The sequence below is a fragment of the Odontesthes bonariensis genome, chromosome 1 (genome assembly GCF_027942865.1).
Source record: "Odontesthes bonariensis isolate fOdoBon6 chromosome 1, fOdoBon6.hap1, whole genome shotgun sequence".
Taxonomy (NCBI): domain Eukaryota; kingdom Metazoa; phylum Chordata; class Actinopteri; order Atheriniformes; family Atherinopsidae; genus Odontesthes; species Odontesthes bonariensis.
In genome coordinates, this window is record NC_134506.1 from 11,960,196 (window position 1) to 11,987,019 (window position 26,824).

Consider the following 26,824-nt stretch of genomic DNA (forward strand, 5'->3'; position numbering starts at 1 on the left):
GGGCGTTAGTCACTACAAACTACATGTTTTCATGATGCACAGTTATCTGATCGACAGTTAATCACTATAAAAGGTGAAAATTTGAGTCCATGAGAAAAGTGAAATGATGCTGGATTAACAAAAATGAAATTACGTGCTTATTGAATAATCGATGAAGAAACTACCACTTTGAAGAAACATTAGCAGGAGCTGAGGGGCATGGTTATTTCTGTATTCAGAGTAGGTGTTTTGTGTTATTTAATGAGCTAATACTTTGAAGAGAATTCTGTTTGTAACCTTAATGCTGCCTGAGTAGTGAGTTTCTATCTGTGTTACAGTCGCCTGAAAAATATGCTCATATACAACTAATCTGTATTTACAATTGTTTTCTGATGTTAGAATGGTACCTGGATGATACAAACTTCTAAACTCTTTGCTATAATTCTGAAGGAATATACAAGGTTTCTGTGAAATATACAATAAGCAGACAGTGGGGCCCAGCTGCTGGATTATTTACCTAGCAGCCACCCCATGTCACATCTTCAATAAAAATGCCATGTACTCTGTAAGTGCTGGAGACGGGCTGTAACGAACGCTGCTCCGTGTAATTAACTGTGTAAATGCAGCTTTGTAATTAAGACACAGAAAAGCTCTCCCCTAAATGAGGTCGCCAAGGTCGAGATGAGATGAAACCTTTCAGAAGGTACATACTACACAAATACACAGTAGCACAGCTGCTCTACAACGAAAAGAACATCACTCAGAAGATATACTGTATCTGGTTCTGCTTTGGGTATATTAGACAATGCATGCTGGAAAAAAATTTTTCACAGCCTGCTCTACACATTCATCCGGTTTATTGCAAGCAAAGCTTTGCTTTAACAGAACAGAACATGCCTGCTTATGTCAAGAGGCAGACTGTTCCCGGTGCACGAAAAAGAAAAGGCCCTCTCGCCAACTGTCTTTTTATGGACTTTGGGGACAGACAAAAGACTAGACTTTAACAGGTCAGATAGATATGATGGTGCAATGCCATTTACTATTTTATATGTAAGGAGCAACACCTTAAAGTGTGTTCACACCTGAACAGGAAGCCAGTGGAGAGAGGCCAGCCCCGGAGTGATCTGTTCAAATTTACTTGCTCTGGTTAAAAGATGGGTATTGCAAAAATCGAATCTCGATGTTACAAAAGCATGGATTAGAATTTTAGCATGCTATGATAAAGCAGGTCTGATCTTAGCAATGTTTCATCGATGAAAAAGGTATGAAGGGACTGCAAAAGAAAATGTCCTGTCAAAATCAATACCAAGGCTCCTAACGCTGTCTCTGCAATTAATAGCACAGTCATCCAAAGACAGAGTTAAATTATCATAAAAAGGACTCAGCCTTGCTGGTCCAATGATCTTTATTTCTTTCTTGGCTGAGTTAGAGTGCAAGAAATTTGCAAGAAATAACCATCTCTTAACAGCAGCTAAACAGGCACCAAGTTTATTGGTAGCAAATCCATCAATAGCCAGAGGCAGGTACAGCTGCAGATCACCTCCATAACAATGATAATTGATTTCACACGAACGTGAAATCTGACCTAGTGGTGCTATGAACAATGAGAACAACAGTGGACCTAAAACTGAACCTTGTGGAACCCCATTTTTCACAACACAGGGCTCAGAGCGGGTGTTATTAAACAGAACACGAAAAGATCTCTCTGACAGGTATGAATTTAACCACTGGTGAGCCTGACCTGAGATGCCAAAAAGGTTCTCCAGTTTATTCAGCAATATAATATGATTCACAGTGTAAAAAGCAGCGCTCAGGTCTGATAATAAATAATGCAGAGGATATGTCTATGTAACAGATCATTCGCCACCTTTGTAATAGCCGTTTTAGTGGAGTGATTTTCTCTAAGAGCACACTGAAATGGCTCAAACAGTTTGTTTACAGATCAATTCTGCATAAGCTAAGTTGAGACTACTTTCTCAAAAACTTTTGACAAAAAAGCTAGATTTGAGTAATTTGTAAATAAGACCGCGTCCAAAAGCCAGGCTTCCTTAATAAGGGTTTAACCACAGCAGTTTTAAAAGAAGCTTAAAAAGCTACTGAAGAAAGTGACAAGTGCAAAATATTCAATGCATACCATGTCGGCCAAAATTCTTCAACAACCCAAGATGGCAGAGGACCCAGTAGACAGGTTGTACCTACCAACATGCAATTTGAGAGCAACAACTGAAATGCAACAAACTCACCTTATCTGCCTGTCTCATGTAACAGTAGAGGATCCCTCTCATGCACTTGATGGCAGAATGTTCCAATTCATGAGTCCGCCCCAAATCATCATCAATGCGTCTGGAAGGTAAGGAAAGGGGTGAGGACACATACTGGAAGAGTTTTGGTCATTATGTCTACGGGTTAGAACATAACAGGAATGACAAACATACACTTGCACAACAGACACTGATTAGAGCAGAGAAGTTTTCTTTAGTTTTTTTTTTACTGAATACCATCAAAAATAGCATTGTAAACTTCAGAATTCCTAATCTACTTCTATCACATTGTCAATAGAAATGATCCACTTCCTTTATCAGCCATACACGGCCATACAAAAACCCGGCCTACAAAAACTTTCCTTCGCTGCATTTCCAAGTTGCTCGAGTAAACCCTTTGCATTTACATCTGTGAAGGCTTCTCTTGATTGTAGACTTTCCCAGTGAGAGACATAGTTACACCAATGACTTAGCTGGATGTTGTTGAAGAGTGTCCCTCATCCACTTTAGCTGTACCTCAGCTACATGGTCGCAAAAGCAGTCTTCGTTTTTTAGAACATTCAAAATAACAGATATTGGCACCGGAAACTTTCTGTGCCCCCTCTGAAAGGTTTTTCAGCCTAAAAATGGCCTCCATCAATTGCATTAAAACCTCTTTGGACCATGCAGTGGCAGCTTACGTGAGCATCTGCCAAATGCAAATACAACACTTGGAATAGACTCCAAACCTTTTAACTACTTAATGTATCATGAAATAATGAAGAAATGAGCCACAATTGGCCATGAAAATGCTTATCAGTCAATTGTTCACTTTCTTTTAAGTCTTTTGAAAAAAAAGCTGCAGCTCAGACAGAGTTATCCAACCCGTCCCATTTTGAACTACCTATTTAAAAAGATGAACCCTAGACTTTAAAGAAACACTAGAGAAGCGTGTGAATCTTGAAACAATGTGCTTCTGACTTGATTTGAAGTACACTGACTTTTGATTGACATCCCGGGCTTAAAACGGCCCTGGAGCACCAGGGGGCTGAGATACAGTGGTTCACAACTTTGGTTTCCAGGCCACACTACACCTTTTTTTACATTTTGGATCGCATATTTTGGCCTGTGTACGGCTGTGCATGTGCAGGGCTCACTCAGAGATTTGTTTTTATGACAGATGTATGTTGGTACATCCCATAACTGTCGCCCACTATAGACTTATGTGTCTGTCCAACAACACACACGTTTCTCCCGTTCTTAACAAAAGGCCTTCAAATTAAATTCAGGCTGAGGGAGGGAGGTTAAAGCTGAAATTCAATACAACTCAATCAGTTATGGACGCAGTAATTACAATTTGAGTCAGCATATTCCTGGCAAGGCTGTCAGATAGCAGATGCATGAGAACAAGGTCTTGTAAATTATGACTTCAGCTATTGACAAAGGAAAGCAAGGCAGACAGGAAAAATGCTTTCAGTTTCAGTAGTAAATGGTGCCTAAATGACAGGAAAGAAAAACATCAAACAGTTTTATTTTTTAATCTATCTATATCCAAATTTAAAGTTACGTCAGTTTTAAATTACCATACTAAAAGTGTCTGACACTTTAATATGTATGAGATGATCCAATGATGAAGAGGGACTACAGTAACATGACAAGAACTTCACATTTAATGTACTGTAAAAATGAAAATTAGATAACAACAAGACAATAAAAACTAATCATACTTTAGTGTTGCAACTCAAACACATGAGTAAAATGTTATTAGTCAGTGTGATGAAAGTCAAAAGTCATTGTGTCAACTTAGAATAGTTGTTTGTGACAAATCAAGCTGCAAGTCCAGTCATTGAATATCTCGCACACTGAAAGACCCACAGCAGCTGGGTGTGAAGTAAGTAATGACACTACTCAAGCCTGTCAGATGAGAATCATCTTAATTAAATCCCAGTGACAATTCTAATAGGAGGCAGCCATGACTAATGACTGGGATCTGCCTCTGGTCACATCACTGCAGTGCACTCTATTTTTACCCCTCTCTTTCCTTCTGTCTTCCCCCTCGATCTAATTTCCTCATTCCTTCTTTCTCTCATACGCCCCTTTCATATTCCTATCTCACTATCTCCCCATTCACTTGGTTTTTCTCCCTGCTCACCTTACCTCCTGACTTCCTCCCCATATCTTCTCATTCACCGACTCTTTCCTTATCAAAGCTTTTCAACCCTTTTCAACTTTTCTTTTCAGTCTCTCCCTCTTTCTTTTCCTTTCTCCCCTCTGTCCTGTAACAGGCTCACTTCATGGAAGGGCTCTTTCCACTATAGATTAATCACTGAAGAATGAGCACAGAGTGTGGGAACAGTTGATTAAAGAGTTTGGGCACCTCAATAAAATTCTGAAGTGACACAGGAGGCAAAACTTCTATTCTTCTATTCCATTTTAGTGTTTGTTTTGCATCCTTTTTTCTCTTTAAGTCAATTTTTCAGAACTGATTATTCTATAAGAATAAACTCACTTTCAACTATTAGTATGACAGATGCATAATTACAAAAAAAATAACCGACAGTTATGGTTAATTCATACAGTAACAGACACAAAATGAGGAGATATCATTTACAGGAAGTAGCAAGTACGAGCTCTGTCTAATAAACAAAGGCCAGGTAAATGAGGTGCACACTGTCACACGCACACACACAAAAACAAAGAGCATTCCACATAATAAAAGAAGATAGTCAAAAATATGCCCATCAGTCATCTGTTTCCGCAGATGATAAAGGTCAGAGAATATGTGACCTCTAGTGGTCATGAGAAAAACTGCATGTTAAGTGTTAAAGGGATAGTTCGCCTCTTTTGACATGAAGCTGTATGACATCCCATATTAGCAATATCATTTATGAACATTGATTTACCCCCCCCGCTGCGTCCTGTGAGCCGAGTTCCAGCCGAGTTTTGGCGCTGACGAAGGTAGTCCGGTTAGTTGGCTGGGGCTAAACAAATAAAGCGTCTTGCTTCTCAAAACAATATGCGTTCAAAAGAGTAATACATTTGCATCACAAAATCGTTGTGCAGGAAAAAGTCAGACCTCACATCGCTTGGCGCTATTTTTGCCTCCCTTGATATCAATGCGTCCAGCCACCTAGCGATAGCTGCACCTGTTACGGTGTTTGCTGCTCGGAAGCAGGGGACTGCTCGGTCTGCTCTTCGGTCTGCACAGTTTACATTGGACGCATTGATATCATGGGAGGCAAAAATAGCGCCAAGCGATGTGAGGTCTGACTTTTTCCTGGACAACGATTTTGTGATGCAAATGTATTACTCTTTTGAATTGAATTGAATTGAATTTATTTGTCATTACACCTTACAGCATAACGAAATTACAGTTCCAGTACACCCATCCGGACAGAAAAACATGGAAACAGACAGGGGAGACAGGTGACCATCTTGTTTCTCAAAACGCATATTGTTTTGAGAAACAAGATGCTTTATTTGTTTAGCCCCAGCCAACTAGCCGGACTACCTTCGTCAGCGCCAAAACTCGGCTGGAACTCGGCTCACAGGACGCAGCGGGGGGGTAAATCAATGTTCATAAATGATATTGCTAATATGGGATGTCATACAGCTTCATGTCAAAAGAGGCGAACTATCCCTTTAAATGGTGTACATTAGGGTGATAGACAAAAAAAATGATCCAGCCCTAACCATGTTAGTTTTTTTACGTCAAACCTAGTGATATTATTGCCTAAATTAAAACAGGAAGTGAAAAATTTTCATCCAGGCAACTAGCCATATTGTGTCCGTGAAAGTGTCAGTCATGTTATAAAAAGAATGCATTTTAGCCCTAAACGCAAATATTCTATAACCCTAACAAAGTAATGTCATTGTCTAAACTAAAACAAAAGTAGTTTAATCAGGTATTGTCATTGTTGTTAAATGACAAACTTGATCTCAAATTATGGAGGACACATGGGTGGAAGTGCTGCACTATGTCCAACACCCATCTTGCCTAATCATTAGGACTCTCTGGATCGTTAAACGAAAAACTTGAGAATGACATTTGCTCCAAAGTGGATATTCACATGTGAGTTGTATTTCTCTCGTACAGATGTGGGACGGTACATTACAGGATGCCATTTTGGAGGTAATTTAAGGGTAAGAAGAAGGAATTGTTCTCAGGGTCAGCATGTGCATTCTGATCACCCAGTGATAATTTCATCAAAATGTGATAAACTATGTGTTCTGGCATTTTTGTGAAAAGGATTAAGGATTTTAGCTCATGGTATAAGGCATCCCTTAGGCTGCGGCTACACGAAAACGTTTTTCACTGTAAACGATACTTTTTCTTATCGTTTCGCTGTCGCGGCCACACGGAGCCGGCGTTCCCACTACCCCAAAACGATAGTTTTTGAGAACGGGTTCCAGAGTGGGAAAGTTTGAAAACGGCCTCGTTTCGTTTCCATTGTTACAGCGAAAACGTTTTTGCGTCAGTCAAACGTTGACGCTGTGAGCCAATTTTAACACTTCTCTATTGTCTCACAGCGTGGCGTGACACAGTGGCGTGTGTACTGCATCGTTTCATCGTTTTCATCCGTTTTCGTCTGGACCTGAGTCTTTACAGCAGCGCGTTGCCGTGTGGTCGCAAGAATTTTCGTACCCGTTTTCAAAAAAAAACTCTTTTCGTTTTCGTGTAGCCGTAGCCTTAGTCCCATGTGCTTATGCCCCTGTCACTAATTAATGAGTCACTCATCGTTTGACAGCTTTTGGTTACTAACCAACGAATACTGCGAACATCAAACAGGAACATTTCGTAAATACTCTGATCCAATTATCCTGGCATCACAATTTGGTTGTACTACTTCACTACTAACAGTCAAGATTGTAACAATAGAGTCATGTGGAGTTCAAAGAGTATTATGGTTATGTTTACAACAAGCTGTCCATAACAAATAGACTACAATTGCAAATGTCATCAGTTTGAGATCACAACTTCACTTTAGTTCAATAGGAAAGTAATAACAAGTATACGACATGGAAATACAGCCTTGCTCTTTCCAATAGGAGTAAGACTGTATATTGTCCAAGGTTATGGAACAACTCATGAATTAAGTTAAAACTGATGATTCGATTTTTTTGCTGGGGTGCACCATTGGCATTTGAAGAAGACATAACAAGTATCAACATGCATCCAGTCATAAAACTTGAAAATAATTCAATTTAACCATTGATAATTCAAACAGATGATGTTCAAAGACGACTCAAAATAGAAGTCTATTTTTGTATAAATAAAACAAATGTTACATGGTTTATTTTGGATAGTGCATATTGTACACTAACCGGTAAGCCAAAGCCAGGGCCCAGGCACCAGCAGCACAGTATAGGGAGTCCCGGACTTTTGCCTCCTTGCAGTTGGCGTATGTTTTTACTGGGAAAAGGCCAGTGGTGGGACTCTGGTAGTTCAGAATGGTTGTCTTAACTAGATGTAGAGAAACAGAGAGTGTGAGATGGAACATGTAAACAACAATTCTGCAGCATCAGCCTTTGACAAAACAGCATGGGGAAGCAAGTGTACAGCAAGTGTAAAATTCTTTCATTTAGCAGTTGATCCAGTTTGATGAACATGTTTCAAAGGTGACATTTTAACCGTAATTAACCTTATTTTTACAGTTTACACAGTTTTAAGTCCCTACACTGCTCTTAAAACTACACAGCGCTTTTCCCTGGGAAGTCATTTTCATAAAAAGTGATTCAAATCTATTATTTTAAGTTCATGGCAAAATTAAATGCACTGGCAGGAAGTGTGCTGCACCAGCTGATGCCGCATGGAGCACTAACTGAAAATTGCAAATTAGATGCCCAATACACAAAACAATTACACAAAGGCATTCATAAAAACAGATGGAAGTAGTCCATAAGCTGTAATGAAAGATAGTTACCTGTAAATAACCATTTCCAGCCATACCACTTGCAAAAGATGTGGACAGACACAAGTTTTACACACGCATATAAAATGCCAATAGGATGTTCAGTTTTGGTTAGATTTTATTCATTCTTTCAAATTGTATTCTTTTTAGTCATCCACTGTAGCATTAGACATGCCTGTGTTAAGTTAGACAAAAAGAAACAGTTTTTATTGAAAGAATTGGATGTGTATCGGATGCGTGACACCGAACAAGAAATGTCTGAAATATATTTCATTTTAAATTGCGTTATCTAGTTAAATCTCTGTCTGCATCTGCATACATCACTATACATTCACTCTAACATGGAGGGAATTTCCTATCTAAAACAGCAGCACTTTTATCTCCAATAACTGCCTCTTTGATCCTTTTTTTTTTTTTTTTTCTCACGTTGTCGTCGTTCTGCTGTGTCAGCTAAAAGTATGGCCTGAGTTAGAAGTCAATCGTCTAGTAACGGACTACCAGCAGGTACGTTTCCTACTTCTAGTCTTTATTTCAAAGGCTTGTCTGCATTTGTGAAGTGCAGAAATAGAATATTTAACAGGCTTGTAGAGAGCTGTTACAGCTCTTTTCCTCTTCTGGTGCTGCCTGACCAGTTACCCTCGTATGCATATATATATATATATATATAAATTCAATCAAACTAAATTAAATCATGTTGAATACCATTTAGAAAAAGATAGAGGAAATAAATTTGGCAGCCATCATTCTTTTTTGATCGAAACAAGCTAAAGCGAATGTAATAAACTTAACTGAGGTTCTATTAGTTTGTGTACATGTGCCAACAGAAGTCACTATTGAACAAAAGCAATAACTGTGAGAGGAATATGACCTGGATTCATCATGTCACTGTCCTGATTTTTGATTGGGGGTGTGACAACACAGGTGGAAACACATACAGTCAGAAAGAAATCCCAACTTCTTCAAACACCGTGTCTCCAGTAAACCGTCTGCTAAACAGCTGGTTTTCTGGCATCGGATGGAACCATTTTTACCACACAAACAAATCACTCCCAAAAACTTGGTGAATGTGATTTTTATTCACACCATCTGAAGTGTTCGTTCAGCCTTTAGTGTTGTTTTTTTTAACTGAGTCCTTGTACATGATCATTTTAAGAGGAAAGTTTTGTTTTGTTTGGTAATGTTATGTTATGTTTTATAAAGCCACTTTACACTGACGTAATATTCATTCAATTCACCAAAGTCCACGGACTAACCTGTTTTGCCTTTACACAAAAATTCAGCTAAATTTAGCCCCGTTGTCCACACATCTCTTGACTTTAAAATTGTTGGATCACTGGCTACTAATATGCTGATGCAACAGAAAATACATTTGAATCCAACAGTTCCACCATATCCTAATGAGAAGGAAAAGCACCACTATCGAGAAACTCTTCTGATGTTACCAGAGACTGGGAAGCTCAACAGCAGATGATGTGGGAGGTTATTTTTTTGAAAAAGGGACACATTACATTTCAGATGTGTCTGAATCTGACTGCAGTAAAGGGTGGAGGAAGGATAATCTAAGATGGTTAAACAAAGCACATACTCTGTAGTAGTTATTGAGGACAGAACAAAGGTTCAAAGCTCTTGATGCATAAACAGATGGTACCCCTCCAGTAATCTATGCTGAAATATTACATACTGAAACAGAGAGCCTTAGAGAAAGTAATCGCGTGTGCACAGGGATACACACACACCTCTCCAGCAGAGGTCCCCTTACTGATGACTAATGTGTCGGAAAGGATCACTTCATTTTTCAACAGAACCTTATGTTGGTGCAAATGACGGGGGCATCCATTCTGGATTGTACTTAGTTACAGAACAAAAGAAAGACTGAGAAGCAGTGGCACAACAAGAGAGACAGAGGAAGACAAAAAAATGAGCGAAAGAGTGATCAAGAATATGTGTGTTTGCATGTGTCACAGAGGTAAAGACAGAATGCATGTGTGAGAAGAAACATCCTACAAATAAGAGTTACTGGGAGAGAGACAGGTGAGTGGAAATGTCACTGTGTGTGCACAAGTGTGTGTATAAATGGATTGGTCAACTGAAGGTGACAGTAACATTGGCAGAAAGATAAAGAGACCGATTGGGTGAATGGGGCAGAGTATTAATCAACCGAAAGTCTACCTCCTACTATCAGCTGAAGCATTAATAAAGTTCCTACTCACATTTAGCCACATACAGATTTGTATCAATGTTCAACTGACAACATTTGCTTTAATTCATACAATACTATTCTTATTGCAATAGCAACTTTTTGTACAAATGAGCTGACTGGAGAGTGGCCAGTTTACTAAGACAAAAACCTCCACTGTCTGCACATAATCTGCTGAAAAAAATAAAGGGAACCCTAAAATAACACTTCCTAGATCTCAATGAATGAAATATTCCAGTTGAAAATTGTTATTCATTACATGGTGGAATGCGTTGAGAACAAATTAACATAAAAATGATCAACGTAAACCCTAATTATTATCCCATGGAGGTCTGGATTTGGAATCATACTCAAATGATTGAGAATGAAAAGTGAAAAATCACATTACAGGCTGCAAGTCTGGGTGTTCTCTGGCGAATGCCAATCGCCCTGCACAGTGTTGGGCTGTAAGCACAAGCCCCACTTGTGGACGTCAGGCCCTCATACCACCTTCCTGGAGTCCGTTTCTGACAGTTTGAGCAGAATCATGCATATTAGTGGCCTGCTGGAGGTCATTTTGCAAGGCTCTGGCAGTGCTCCTGTTCCTCCTTGCACAAAGGAGGTAGCGGTCCTGCTGCCGGGTTGTTGCCCTCCTACGGCCCCCCTCCACGTCTCCTGGTATCTCCTCCATGATCTGGACACTGCTGAGAAACAAGGCAAACCTTCTTGCCACAGCACGCATCAGTGTGCCATCCTGGATGAGCTGCACTACCTGAGCAACTTCTGTGGGTTGTCGACACTGCCTCATGCTACCTCTAGGGGTGAGAGCACTGACAAAATGCAAAAGTGACCAAAACATCAGCCAGAAAGGATGAGGACAGAGAAATGGAACCACTCCTTTATAGGGGTTGTCTTGCCAACTGCCTCTCATTTCCACCTATTGTCTGTTCCACTTGCACAACAGTAGGTGAAATTGATTCACAATCAGTGTTGCTTCCTAACTGTACAGGTTGATTTCACAGAAGTGTGATTGACTTGGAGTCACATTTAGTTGTTTAGGTGTTCCTCTTTTTTTTGAGCAGTGTATTTGTTCAGGAAACGTGGTTTCAACATAGAGCACCTTCAGTAGACCTAAAACTCTGGTACAGTTTAAGGTGAATTGAAAGGTTTAACACTGGTAAAGATTATATGGCAGATTATGTGCACAATGTTCATCCCATTTATCACAGGCTTCTCTTTGTGTCCCTCTTTTCATAAAAAAATACATTTTATGGCTTGCCTGGTGTGATTTGTGTTTTGACAGGACCCTTATCTAACATTTTTAACAAAGGCTTTTTTATTTAAAAACAACACCACATTAAAGCATCTGTCTGTCAACAGAAATGTTTATGATTAAAAAACTATGCCCAAAATATAAATAAGTAGAGTATTTATGTATTTACTTATGAACCACTATGACCAGGTTACTGTAAACATGCAGTAAACCAGGTGTGTGGCCCATTTGGTAATCCCATACTTTGTCACATTTCAACTGCTGATGACTCAAATAAAAATGCAGTTTGACATGTATTGTGACTGTGGTTAGTGAGGGATTTCTTTCTATAATGCTCAGAAGATTATCTTTAATATGTTTTGCCAAAAAGCATAAAGCTTTAAGTTTGCTCCATTCACAACTCCAAAGGTTTTAAAGTATAATTTTTCATCAAACACTGCTGTGTTTTTCATCATGCGGTGAATGCTGCTCAGTCTCAGGCTGAAAGTTTCTCTGGATGCAAATCCAGTGTTGTTTGGAATGTTTTGCCTTGCCATCCATCAAGCTAATGTCCCACTAAATCAGCAGCTAATGTCTCAGACGCACACAGTCTGCTCTTTTACAATGGGCCATTTCACCGCACTGACGGGGTGGAGAAAATGAAAGAAAATGATGGAAAGAAAAATACAGTGGAAAGGGAAAAACAGATAAAGAATAATGTAATATCTTTACATTACCACAGCAAGGTGTACAGGAAAATAGGGAAACAAACCAACTGTGATCCTCATCATTCAATCCAGTCTTAATAATAACTTCCCTGCTGAGTATATGATGTTTGCTGCAGGAAACTAAAACATCCATGACATGAGTTACTGCTAAATGAAAACAAGTGTAAAGGCAACAGAAAATCTGTCTTAAAATGGAAGTTAATTTTTTTAAACCTGGACCTTATTTCTGGCATAAAATACGTTCATCTACACATAGATAACAGTTTTGTGAAAGTCGGAGTCCATCGTACTTAAAGTCGTCGTCCACATCGTCAAAATCTGATAAATATCCTGCCATCTTGCACAAACTAAGCAATAGCAAACTGTAGCAAACTCTGTGTGAAGTTAGCCGACTGTCACAGGGCACGGAATAAATAAGCTGTGCTGCAGCGGCGTGCGGCAATGAAGTCACCCCAGTAGACGCGTGTGTAGAAAGCCCCCATAAGCCCCCCGATAGCCCTCAATAACAACAACACGGCAGCTCTGAACTAACAGTGCAATAGTACGCGTTCAGTCATTCGTTTGTCTTCAAGTATTGGTGAAATAAAGACAGATTATGCCTTATTTAGAGGCTGTATTGTCAATGCCCCGTTCACTCCTGTTATATGGATATAAGCGGATCTCGAGTTATCTAAATATCTTCAGAAGGACGCCGACTTTCACCAAACTGTTATCGGTGAGTAGATGAACGTATTTTATGTCAGAGATAAGGTCCAGGTTTAAAAAAAAAACAAAAAAACCCTTTCCCTTTAAATCAGGTGGTTTAGCTTAGCTTGACATAAAAACAGCAAACATAGGAAAACAGCTAGCCTGGCTCAGCCCCAACAAGGTATATAGAAGTAATAAATACAGTATATAATGCAAACCCTGTAATGATTAAAGATACAAAAGACACAAAAAAATACTAAATGCTGCTGTTTTTTTTTACATTTTGAAAAGATCCCAATTAGCAAGTTGTTTGTTCCCCGTCTCGCGTATTTTTTTCCATCAACAATTTTTAAAATTAAGGGCAAGAAAACACACTATGTGTCTGCACACCGTGAAATCTGTAACCTTTTAACTGATTTTGCTGATGTAACCAACACTTAAAAGTTCCAGTGTTTAAAATTTGGGAAATGTTCTGGTATAAATCAATAAAGTATTGCTTAGTTTATTTATGTATTTATCTGTGTACAGTTGCACGAAAATAAGAATTATTGTGTTTTCATCTTCTTAGAAGAAGCAATTTATACCCAAATACACTGCAGGTTGCACTGTCATCTTGGTACAGAAGCCCGTAAAGGACAAAGCAAATACAGGCTCTTGGTTGGCCAGATTTTAAGACAGATTAAATGTGTTGTCATGCACCACCCAAGAAAAAAAACAAAAAACGTGTTGAATTAACATGAAAAACATGGGACATTTCCACACTGTTGCATGTGTGTTCTCTCAGCATTAGTTCATTCTGATGGGTCAAGTAGAACAAGAACAGGTATTTCATGCATGGGAATTAGGTCCACTGATGATGCAAATTCCACCACCCTCCACTTAGCTCTCACTCACCTGGACACTAAGGACTCATATGTGAGGATGCTGTTCTTAGACTTTAGTTCAGCTTTCAACACGATCATCCCCCAGCAGCTGATACAGAAACTGGTCTGTCTAGGCCTGAACTCCTCGCTGTGCAACTGGTTGCTGGACTTCCTGACTGGAAGACCACAGGAAGTCCGAGTCGGTAGCAACTCATCCTGCACCATCACACTGAACACAGGGGCCCCCCAAGGATGCGTGCTGACCACAAACGGTGATGCTGTGGAGAGGGTGAGCAGCACCAAATTCCTGGGTGTGCACCTCACTGAGGACCTCTCTTGGAGCACCAACACCGCATCGCTGGCCAGGAAAGCTCAGCAGCGCCTCTACTTCCTCCGCAGACTGAAAAGAGCCAGAGCACAAGCCCCCATCATGCACACCTTCTAACCGTGGAACCACTGAGAGCATCCTGACCAGCTGCATCACTGTGTGGTACGGCGGCTGCACTGCATCCTGCAGGAAGACCCCGCAGCGCATAGTGAGAGCAGCTGAGAGGATCATCGGCTCCCCTCTCCCTTCCCTCCAAGACATCTACAACACACGCCTGGCCAGCAAAGCACTCAGAATTGCGGGTGACTTCACCCATCCCACCCACTGCTTCTTAACCTACGGGAGAGAACCAGCAGACTGAGAGACAGCTTCACCCACCAGGCTGTCAGGATGCTGAACTCCCTCCCAGCACTGCCCCCCCTTCCCTCTCTGCACCCACAAACTCTGGACACTGACCACTGACCACCCCCCCATGCACCAGTCCCTTCACAAACTCTGGACAATCGACAAACCAAATTGCACTGTGTACAGTCAATTAATGTACACGAACTGTACATAGCTCACTGTTCATACTGTAAATTCTGTTTATACTGTTAATCTGTTTATACTGCCATATATACAGATTTGTGTGTTTATATATCTTTTAGCTTGTATATATATTTTTTTAATATTTTATTTATATATATTATATTTTACTTCATGTTTATTGCTGTTTTGCACCAGGGATGAGAGGGAAACACTATTTCAATTCTGTGTATGTCCTGCACATATGGCAGCATTGACAATAAAGTTGACTTGACTTATGTCAGTTTTGTTATTTAAATTTGATCTGTTTTCACTCATTTAACAAGACTGATATGAGTAAACCCCATGTAACCTATACTGGTTCAATCAACAACTGATGTAAAAGTTGTTCAAACCACCCAACTGAACTGAAAACTAGCCTTGGGTTTAAACGACCCCGATAGTTTATGTTGATCAACGTAAACACATTAAGTCGATAAAATAATTTTTGGGAAATAAATCCAGGACACATGGACTTGCACTGGCTTAAACTGGCTTCACAGTCTCATAAAAAATGACAAATAAGGATATTTGACAAATTATGAAAAATACAAGAAACAGACAATGAATAGAAAAAGTAGTCAAAACTCAAATCAAAGTAGAGAAGAAAACATTTTGTACATGTAGCAACTTCATGAGTCAAACAAAAATAAAACCTTGCTTTCCCTATTCCTTTATCAATGTGAGCCACATGGCAGAGTGATAGTAGCCCGACTCTGACTCCAGTATTATCAAGAAGCAGACTGACTCAGTGGAGTGTGGCCGAGATGCCACACAAAAAATAAACCAGAGCAGTTTGAGACGTCTAGAAGAGAGGAGAAAACAGAGAGGGAGAGGGGGGAGAGATGATGGAGGGATGAACTCTGACATGGAGGTAAAGCTGCCAATGGTATTCTTTTCTTGAAAATGGAGAAATAATCCTCATTCACAACAGCAGCATAAGCTCAACATCGCTGCTTTTGACTGAGCTTGGGGCCACATTGAAACAAGAGAATAAAGAAAGAGAAAGGAGGAAAAATGTAACCGGTTTGATTTGTCTTTGTCACCCAGCTTCACCCCTCTCCACCCTTTTTCCTCCTTGAAACTGAAAGAAAGCAGGTATATTGGCAGGAAGGTCTGTGTGCCGGCGATAACAATGTTGGCTTTGTTCCCTGCAAGAATCGGACAAGCACTTCCAGCCGCCACCCACCACAACAATTAAACAAGCTCAGTGCTCAAGACTGCGTTTTCGACATAGTACAATCAGGCGGAGGCTTTTTTTTTAAGAATCTATGAGGTTTCAGTGAAGCTGCTGCTGTAAGCAATGTTGTGCTTGCTGATAGGAGCAAATTGGTTCCAACTGAGAGCTACACCTGTTGCACACTAAGCTATGTGTATTGTCTTCTATCATTTTCTACACGCAAACATGGAGTCTAATGAAAACCCACCAACCATGTGCTGATGGCACATTAATGGTCACATGAACCAAAACAGAAACTCACTGTCTCTAGCGCACACACACACACACATACACACCCACACACAGCCAAGCTGCATTGTCTTCATCAGAGCTGACCAATCAGCTGTGTCATATCTGCCAGAAGTGTGGTCATGTGTGAAAATGGTGCATCCAGCCCCAACAGACATTTTCTCATGGAAAGCATTAACAATCCAGACCAGTCAAAGGCAGATATCTGAGCTTTTACCTAAAAATTGTTCAAATTGTGTGGCAGTAAAATACAAAAACATGTATCAACTTTCAACTGGAAAAGGATGACAGCAGTGGTTCCAAACCCTGACCACAACCTTGGATTTGTCTTTTGTGATGTTACTTTTCACTACTTATGTCATCAATTTCACCAATACAGTTTAAAACCATTGATTATCTGATATATTGTGAGATATCATGAACATTACTTAAGAATAACGACATTTTAAGTATAAGAGTATATATTACATTATTCTGTATCTAAGAAAATACTACCTAAAGCTTACACTTAATGAAGAAGATCTGTATTTTTCATTGTCTCAATTTTTCTGTGGTGATTCTGATATATTCTTGCCATTATACAGTATTACTTTATACTGCCTTCCCACCCTATTAAAATCATTTCATCCTAACATTTTTCGAACCGCCCTCAACCAAGAATCTTTTGGAATCTTTATCAGCCCTTAACACTCATTCTTTAAATTACTGTATACATGTGTTTTGCATGTTAGCTTTCACCTCCCTATGTGCTCCACAGCATCTCAACTCGAGCAGTTATCTCTCAACTCTGCCACCACCAGTATCTAGACTACTGGAATCCATAGTCTTGATGCTTCTTCCATCTTCATCATCCGAGTCTTTCTGTGACTGGCTTTACTTATTGTGTGTTCAATAACCACTTATTTGAAGTAGTCAACCTTGTAAGTATTAAAACTCCAGCAATCAGTTGTCACCAATCAAGCACATGCACACTAGCCTAAACAATGAGCAGAAGAAGCTAAAGATGCTGAGGTTGTGTAGCTGCAAATACTGCACGTGTTTGTTGAACATTTGCATTCAAGGCTGGTGGAACTGAAGAGAGACAAATTGATGCTACTTACATCTTTGAAATTGTCATTACCTTGTCACTATAACGTATGCACAAGGCATGGCGAAGCTCTTCTTTGTCAAATCAGGGTAATTGATGCACCGACTGTAAAGCTTTTGGAAACAAGTTAAGCCATTCAACATTAAACCTTAAAGAGCAACTTAAAGCCAAACAGAAAAGCAGCATTTTGCTCTCTAGTGTAGCCTATGTTAGCTTTGACCACATTCAGCAACACTTGTACATGTGGTTAGAATTGTTCTTTTTTCTTTAACGTATTTCCTTGACCTAGATAGAAAATGTCACGTTTTTAATAAAAGATGTTAAGTTGAATGACAAATGACTAAAAGAAGACAACTGCAGTTACACTACACAATGGATGGTGCTGACTCAAGTCTTTCCAAGTCAACCCTTAGAAGAAATGATACTCGTTTATTAAAAATGATAAAATTGTTTATATAAAAGTATACTTTGCCCCTAGAATAATTATTTCCCACAAATTATATTTTACCAAAATTAGTAACCACTGCACAAAATGCTGTGGTTTTACTTTAAATGATCTTTTTTACAAATTCAAGCTGTAAACAAATGCTAAATAAGGCACCATACAGGGAGGAAGTCCAAGCAGTGGCGGCCTGGCGCAGTGACAACCACCTCAACCTCAACACCAAGAAGACAATCATCATTGAGTTCCGGAGGTCAAGGGCCACACTACAATCAGGCTTGAGCATCAATGGGGAAGAAGTGGAGCGGGTCACAAGCGTCACGTTTCTCGGACGGCACTTCTCAGACGCCCTGGGTTGGACTGTGAACACCACCCATATTATTAAAAAGGCCCAGCCCCCTGTACTTTATTCTGAGAACGCTGAGGAGGAACAAACTATGTCCTCCGTGTCCTGACCTATGGATGTACTGTGTGGTATGCCAGCTGCACTGCATCCAAGAAGAAAAAACTGCAGTCATTAAGACTGCTCAGTGGATCATTGGCTCCCCACTCCCACGCCATGAGGAGATCTACTCGAGCTTTCTCCTCCGATGGAAGGCCCCGCCCACCCAGGACACTCTCTTTTCACCAGCCTTCCCTCTGGCAGACTCAAAGTCATGCGACCCTGCACCAACAGAATTAAACACACCTTCTTCCCCATGACTGTGAAGACACTGCTGCAGGAACCAAGACATCCCCCCAAAATAGAAACCTGTACTATTTTATACATAACATTTTGAACTGCACCTTAATATCTATTACTTGTATTACGTTTTTATGCTTGTGACATTGTAGCTGCTACAAGAGATGCTGCCAAACGCAATTTTGTTGTATTCTTGTATGATGACAATAAAGCTTCTTAAATTAAGTCATGTCTACATAGACTTTAGGTCATGGTCACTGCATAGAAATGATTTCCCTTTTTGTATACACATAACAGGTAGAGAAGCCATGGTATTTGTCTTTTTCACAATATCTTAGGATTGTTTTATTTATTTATTTATTTTTTACACAGCACGAAACAATGAGGAATTCTGGACAATGCTTGCCAACTGTGCACATATTGGCAAGACACTAATCCCCACGTTGGTTTCAAAGCATCCATCGGTGTGTAAATGTGTGCGATTAAGAAAAAAACCACTGTGTAGCCTGTAACACTGTATAGACTAAGATGTAAGAGTGTAAATGAGGGTTACATTGAGTTTAGGTTTCCATTGTTAACACATGGGAGCCCCCTGTGTCATTTCTACTTTGCCATTTGAGAACTCATTTTTTCTTAATGATATCGCATGTAAGATGCAATCACTAAATCTACGGTTGCAATGAGAGAATGCTGGCAATAACAGCTCATTAATGTGGCCAATGCTCTCTGGATCACTGTATAAAGTTTTTCCATCCAACCATACAGTTTTCAATGAAACATACTTGCTGGTGGTTCAGAGCATCTGTCAATCATCAAAAGTATTTAAATAAAAGAAAAGAGTTGAGTAATGTAAATTATTTTTACACCATGAACGTAAAGGAAAGTAAGAAAGTTTAATCTTTTTAATATATGCTCATGGACAGACATGTGAAACACCAAACTGTGCTCTGTCCACATAGTTCTGTGATTGAGTGAATGCTGAGCCATGAGGGGAATTAATAAGGCGGGCAGTTTCATAGAATAGTATGAGCAAAGTCATTCTGCATACGGTTCTATGACATTTAGCAGGTTTACTACACTCTGAAATTGAGATTTTTAAAAAAGCTTTTTAGTGTGAAATCATTGCTGCTTTTTTTTTTTTTTTTTCGTTTTTTGTTTTTTACACACCTTGAAACAATGAGGAATTCTGGACCATGCTTGCCAAATGTGCACATACGTTTTAAATTATTCACCTTGAAATGAGACAGAAATGCAATAAAGAAATATGAATTAACTGAATTAACTGATATTCCACGAAAGAAAACGTTAGGACTTTTCTGCTCTTCTGTAGTGAACTTTCCCTTTTTAAGTGAGAGCAACCAAGACGAGTCAAGTTATGCTGAACAGTATTAGCAGAATCTTACTCTCTGAATACTAAACCCAGCTCCATCTTAGATGAAGTGGTGTGTTTGGTCTATCCCCTCTGTTACTCCATGGCTCTACTTGTAATGATTTTTGTGTAAAATAAAAAGGAGGGTGAATTCAGTTTGTCCCAACAAGGCAAAACAAACAGAACAGAAAATAAAGACTTTACAGTGGATAAACATGTGACTTTGGTAATTATAGTTTGTGTGATCCAAATGCTACAACTGGTTTGCACACACAGCACTCTACACATCAGACATTTTGATTGCCAGTTAAATACCAGTTACAACTTTTCAAGCAAAATTGGCCTGTTACATAAGACTTCTGAAATATCAACTTTAAACAGCGAAGAAAATGTACTCATATCTAAAGGTGCGATTTGGGTGAGCACAGAAATCAAAGACAGTGTGTATAGCTGTGTGAGTGGGGCTGTACCACTGTGGCAACAGTGCTGCACTCACAGCTGCTGGTAATTTAACAGTCAGTACTAATGTGTATTTATCTCTCCTGCAATGAGGGTAAAGCCTCCTTTACTGATTGCATATCACAGAATTATCACCTGCACTAGGCTGCTCAAGCTATACATCACCAAGTGTGTGTCCTTCCTGAGTTCAAAATAACTTTGAGCTCATTGCAAACCAGTGATCTGACACAACCTTTCATAAATGTAGGCACAACATTTTTCATTCATCATTTCATTTGTGCGCTTTATATACACTTTCCTGTATGTACGGGACATGAAAATTATCTAGTACTATCTGGTGTGATCAGTACTTAATGCAGGCAAAGACTGTCTCCACCCTCCTGCCCTCACCAGTGAGTGTACAATTAGAAGCTCCAGAGCAGTAACACACAGGATCCCGCACTGACTTCCTACTCAAAGACTGCTAATGGAATCCAGTGGTCTGCAATTTACATACAGTACATTTATTTGACAGCTCCAGTTATCACTTATTGTCATTAAAATCATCATTAGTACCATTATGGTTATTATTAAGCGTCTTTGAGCATTTGGAAAAGCGCTATATAAAACCTATGTAGTATTATTATTATTATTATTGCCAGATTTATATCATTTATAAAAAAAATATCAATCAACCAATTAATCATTATACTGTCTAACAGATTAAGTAGCATAGCAGTTGATATTAGCCCAATGTTCAGCAAGAGCAACATTAGGGATGCCTGTGTCAATCCACCATCACTAACAGCTGCAGTAGGTTGGCGGCTCATGTCGTATTGTTCTTGTGCAAGACACTAATCCCCACGTTGGTTTCAAAGCATCCATCGGTGTGTAAATGTGTGCGATTAAGAAAAAAACCACTGTGTAGCCTGTAACACTGTATAGACTAAGATGTAAGAGTGTAAATGAGGGTTACGTCGAGTTTAGGTTTCCATTGTTACCACATGGGAGCCCCCTGTGTCATTTCTACTTTGCCATTTGAGAACTCATTTTTTCTTAATGATATCGCATGTAAGATGCAATCACTAAATCTACGGTTGCAATGAGAGAATGCTGGCAATAACAGCTCATTAATGTGGCCAATACTCACTGGATCACTGTATAAAGTTTTTCCATCCAACCATACAGTTTTCAATTAAACATATACTTGCTGGTGGTTCAGAGCATCTGTCAATCATCAAAAGTATTTAAATAAAAGAAAAAGTTCAGTAATGGACATTCTTTTTACACCATGAAAGTAAAGGAAAGTAAGAAAGTTTAATCTTTTTAATATATGCTCATGGAAAGACATGTGAAACACCAAACTGTGCTCTGTCCACATAGTTCTGTGATTGAGTGAATGCTGAGCCATGAGGGGAATTAATAAGGCGGGCAGTTTCATAGAATAGTATGAGCAAAGTCATTCTGCATACGGTTCTATGACATTTAGCAGGTGAACTTCACCTCGAAATTTAAAAAAAAGCTTTTTAGTGTGAAATCACTGTGAAATAATAATCCACACTGGTTTGGACTGCATTGTGTTATGCTTTGCCGTGCTGCTGGCTTGATTTCTGTTCATTACTTCTGGTGTTTTTTTTAACATCTGTTATGATGCATAACAATGCCAGCATAGAAGTTGTTTAGAAGTTGCAGTAACTGATTGAACTTTTTAATGCCCAAGTAATGCCTGGAATACGACCCCAAATCTAGACAAGGTGAAGAAGAGACATTCCAGATATGGGGCAGTAAAACCGAGAGCAAGGAGGAGGATTTCTACACCATTTTGCCAGAATCATCGCTTGAAATGTGGGATCACAGACAGATAAAATGAAGGAATAGCAGAAATGTAATATTGTGCATTTTACTGAGCCCTGGCTGCAGTAACACATTCAAGACTACAATGCTTCCATACACGGCACTAAGTCAACATAAACTAAACAGAGACTGCAGAAAGATTGGCAACAGCAAAGGGGGTGGGATAACATTGCTTGTTAACAACAGATTATGTAATCCTGGACAGACTACTGTGATGGAGAGTCTCTGCACCCCAGATGCCAGTCTGCTGGTTATGAGTTTCCATCAATTCCACCTGCGTAGCCCCGTGAAGCTACATGTGATGTCATCAGCTCAGCTGTTACTATGCTACAAATACAGCACATCAATGTATTCATGGTGAGATTTCCACTATGCCTTATTCACTGCTACATTAAAACTTATTTTCTTGCTTTTTGTTTCCCCTATTCATTTTTTTCTTCAAAAGCTTAAAGATATATAAACACACACACACACACACACACGCACACACGCACACACGCACACACGCACACACGCACACATAAATAAAGAGAGCAAATAGAACTACACTATGCAGCTCCTGGAGAAATCTTAGTGGAATTGCTGAAACTGTCCATATACAAGTCTCTTCCTTTCTGCTAAAAACTTTAAGCTGAATCTATCCAAGTGTGTGCAAACAGACTGGAGGTAAGAGAAACAGTTGATTATCAAATGTCTTTCAATTCCAAGCTTTGAGTGGCAGTTGAGCTTGCAATGTTTAGGTTAAGTGAAACATTCTGTCTGGCTTGCATTGAAAATTCATTGAAGTTTTTGCCTCAAACCTTTAGTATTTGAGGAAAACCTACATCTTCTATCGGCAAAGTTTTACCAAAGAGTACCACAATACATTCCCCACACACATTGCTGTGAAATCTGGGATTCTGGAGACAAATCTGTGAGCATATGAGTGAGTTAAAAACAGATTAACCTCTGCCTCTTGCTCTCCTTTTGCACTGGAGTTTAGGGGGAGCTGGTAGTTGGCAAGTCATTGGAGGGCTGTTTTATCAAAATGTTATTAAGTTTCACAGTTACATTAAATAGCAAAAGCTTATCAATACAGAATGCGTGTACTTACCCGCGTTGTAGTAGCGGTCAAGCTTTTCCCACAGAGGTTCATCCTCTCGCTGAAGATTGGACAGCTTAAGAGGTTCATAGATGGAACCTGAAGAGGAATACATGTATTATACTCCTAACACTCCTAACACTGCCTGATAGGGTCTTTCCTAAAACCAATGTCTCAATGGTCAAATGCGTCTCATAAACTTGGGCCAGTCCTGTCTTGTCTCCATCTCTTATTATGTTGCTTAAAGAAAAAGTGAAATCAATAAAAGACTGTTGCCTTCTTGGAGTTCCAAGGAAATTTGCTAAGAAAACCAACCAAATTCAGTTTAATTATCAACACTTGTAGGAAAAGGTGTTCACAAACAAGAGTGAAGGCTAACAAAAACAAAACAGGCAAAAAATTGAAAAAGAAAGCAAAAACACAGACATACCATAAGTAAATTCAGTTTTCACTGCAACCCACAGCATCACAGGGCACTATGCAGTCAAAATAATATTCATGCCCTGAGCTAAAATTTCAGACTGTAATGTGACACTCAACCAGCATTTCCCTCTGTACTCTGTAGTTGCAGGGAACCCCCCGCTGTAGTTTCTCTATTTTCAGACACTGAGCTAGATTTGCATTTTAATGGGTTCGACCTTGGGTCAATACCACAGGTACTGAAGAATTCACATTCTTACTCAAATTAGCATAATTTTCATCAGCTTTAAAGTTGTAGGGGACAAAGCCAATACATCTCTTTTAAAATATAACGCTTTAAAATTGCATAATGTAAGTCTAGTATTCCAGTAATCATTTCTAACATGAAAAAAAACAATGCATTGTCAGTGTTTGGTTTGTCAAAAATCCAATCACTAACTTCCCTTATGAAGACCACCGGATATCACTTCATTAATACTGTAAGTTTATTTTTTGCCCTTTTGGTACTTGAAGTAGAGGAACGACACACCAGTGTATTAACAGTGTGACTTTAAAGAAAGAGGGAACTTAAGCCTCTAACTATTGTTTTCTAATAGTGACAAAATATGTTGTAATCTCAACAAAGCTGGTTTCCTCTTTGTCAAGAAATGAAGTAACTCGTTTGAAATGACAAGATTAATGTAACTTACCACTTACAGCATATACGATCCTATTATCATTAAACATTTTCAATGCAACCTAAAACAAGCTCCTCGTGTCCAGATGTCCTTTCAGATCCTCTCAGTCTTTCACATTTTGCCCCGAAAGTAATCTTTTTTTTGGGAATCAATTTTCACACAATTCTTCACAATGAGAGAACAAAAACTGTTTTATGAAGTGTGTTGGGGGCGTATTCAGAATAAAAGACAATGACCCTAAAGGCTTGGCAAGCCTCTCTTATTCTTATTGGAAAAAATGTTCAAGTTCAGTCAGCGGAGCATCACTGCACAGCCGTTGCTGGGTCTATCTAGAGATGCTCTACTGAGGTCAGGTCCAGATTTAGAATTGGTCACTCCAGGAGTTTTTCTGAAGCCCTTAAGCTCCTTTATTTTTCGGACTGTATGATTTTGGTTGTGTTCCTGTCTAAATACAAACATTTTTCCTCGGCAAGGATCTAAAGTACTCTGAAAAAAAGGTTTTCACTCAGGACTGCTCTATGTCTCTCCATTCACATTCCCAGCATGATGCTACCGTCACCATATTTGACTAGAGAGAAGAAGATGATTAGATGATTATCAGTGACTGGTGTGATCTACACAAGCCAATGGGAGCTAAAGCAGAGTCTGACCTTAGTTAGCTTCTCTCAGAGGCATTCAACTGTCTTTTGGCAAATTTCCAGCCGGCTGTCATGTGCCATTTAGTGAAGAAAGGCTTCTGTCTGGCCACTTAACAGTATACTGACTTGGGGAACACAGGAATGATGGATGTCCTGTAGGATTCTCCTCTCTACAAAAAGAAACTCTGGAGCTCATTCATAGTGACCATTGGTTTGTTAATTACTTGTATAACGAAGACCTTTTGTCCCAATAACTCAGCTTAGCTGAACGGTGAGATATTGGAAGTCTCTCTTTAGGATTTAAAATGTCCTCTTTTTCAGAATGATGGAGACCAGTATGTTATGTGGACCCCTTAAATGCTGCAGAAACTTTATCTTTATGCTCGCCTTCACCAGATCTGTGCCTCGAGCCAATCCTGTCTGGCATGTCAACAGAAGGTTCCCTTGACCTTATGGTTTGGCTTTCAAAGTAAGATACATCATCAACTGTTGGACTTTATGTAGACAGGTGTGTACCCATTAATCAAAATGTAGCAACATTGACGCCACTTAGTTTACTTGGTCATTGTGGAGCACTGTGTGAAGAATAACAACGAAAACATAGATTCAGTCAATTATATTTTGTCTAAAAATTTTCTGAAAGCACTTTAAGCCCTTTGTGGCCTTGTGTCTGCGGCACAACTGCACTGTTTTCCTCAGATCAGCTGCCGCTACTTACCCAGTCTGTGCACTGTCCGATGAGGCTGGGTATTCGCAGCCACTGAAACAGCCATTCTCAAAAGGTGAAATTAAGGCCAATCGTCTCTCTCAGCTAAATCAGAAATCTATTGCAATTCACAGAAGGAGTTAGTAGCACAGAGTTAGATTTAAGACATGCATGAATCAACAATTAATTACACTCTGGGCAGGTGATGATCATGAACATGCAAAAGAATGATCTCCTTAGGAATGAATGTTATTCTAAAACCTTCGAGGAAAACAGAGTCGTGATGAATTAGCCTACTCTACCGTGGTAATGTCTCTACAATGGTAATGTAATGATGAGCAAAGCTATAGAACCATCTAAATAACCTACTACAGTACTGACAGAACTTTATGCTAAATGAAATTTACAACTGAACACTGCTTTAACTGCTGCTGAAGTTATCACATGAAAACTGAAGGAACAGGTGCATCTTAAATCATTTTAATCTATAACATTTAGCACTGAACTGTGAAGGTGCATTTTCTTCATTCTCTATACAAGGTGGCTTTTTCCTCTTCAATATGAGATGGCTTTCCGTGTTTGTCCTAACGCACCGCCTTAAAAACAGAGTGTGCGACTCGAGATGTTTTTTACAGGCCCAACAGGCTCTCTGAACTGGACTTTTACACAGTACCATCAGATAGGACTGTAAAGTGCAGGTGAGATGTAATAGCGAATTGAGACCAAGCGAGAAGTGCTTAAAATAGCCTCCAAATGCCGCACATGAGCACCTCTGACCTTTCATGCTTGTACCATCGCTACAGTGGACAAATTAAATGTACACACACAAGCAAATGTAAGCCCGCGTACAGAGGCTTTACAAACACGAGCTCTGGCACAACTGAAACCAACGTGCGTGTCACGCAGTATGAGATCATGCGAAGTAATGACTCAGACCTGATCTCTTTGATCGGGCTTTGAATTCCAGGAGTTTCCAGCCGACATCTGCGAGACCCGCCATGTTTACAAAGTGTCAATTTCGCTAGGGTTTTAGGGATTTCTGGTGTCCTCCTTCAAAATTAAGCAAATACCCTTTGTGTTAAAGTGTCAAGATTAAGATTAAATATTTATTTCAAAAGGTAACGGATTACTATCTAAGGCAAGTTTAACCTTATAATCAGAGTATTGCGATTGTATATTCTTTATATTGCATTCGCTCTAGTTACGTTTGAAAAACCATCACATTTATTTTGA

The 26,824-nt window shown here is 39.5% G+C and overlaps 1 protein-coding gene across 3 annotated transcripts in view; it reads right to left on the reverse strand.

Annotated features, from left to right (window-relative positions):
* Positions 1–26,611, reverse strand: part of phkb (phosphorylase kinase, beta) — a 132,136-nt gene extending 105,525 nt beyond the window's left edge. For 2 of the 3 annotated variants that reach the window (XM_075471418.1, XM_075471329.1), the window contains exons 1-4: positions 26,528–26,611; positions 23,163–23,249; positions 7,545–7,683; positions 2,223–2,322 (exon numbers count right to left, since the gene is read on the reverse strand). In XM_075471418.1, the coding sequence (XP_075327533.1) occupies positions 2,223–2,322; positions 7,545–7,683; positions 23,163–23,249; positions 26,528–26,591 (390 nt within the window). In that variant the 5' untranslated portion in view covers positions 26,592–26,611. Of the gene's footprint in view, positions 1–2,222; positions 2,323–7,544; positions 7,684–23,162; positions 23,250–25,603; positions 25,710–26,527 lie in introns of all 3 variants that reach the window. The other variant, XM_075471505.1, reaches the window with a different exon arrangement.
* Positions 26,612–26,824: the final 213 nt, after the last annotated feature.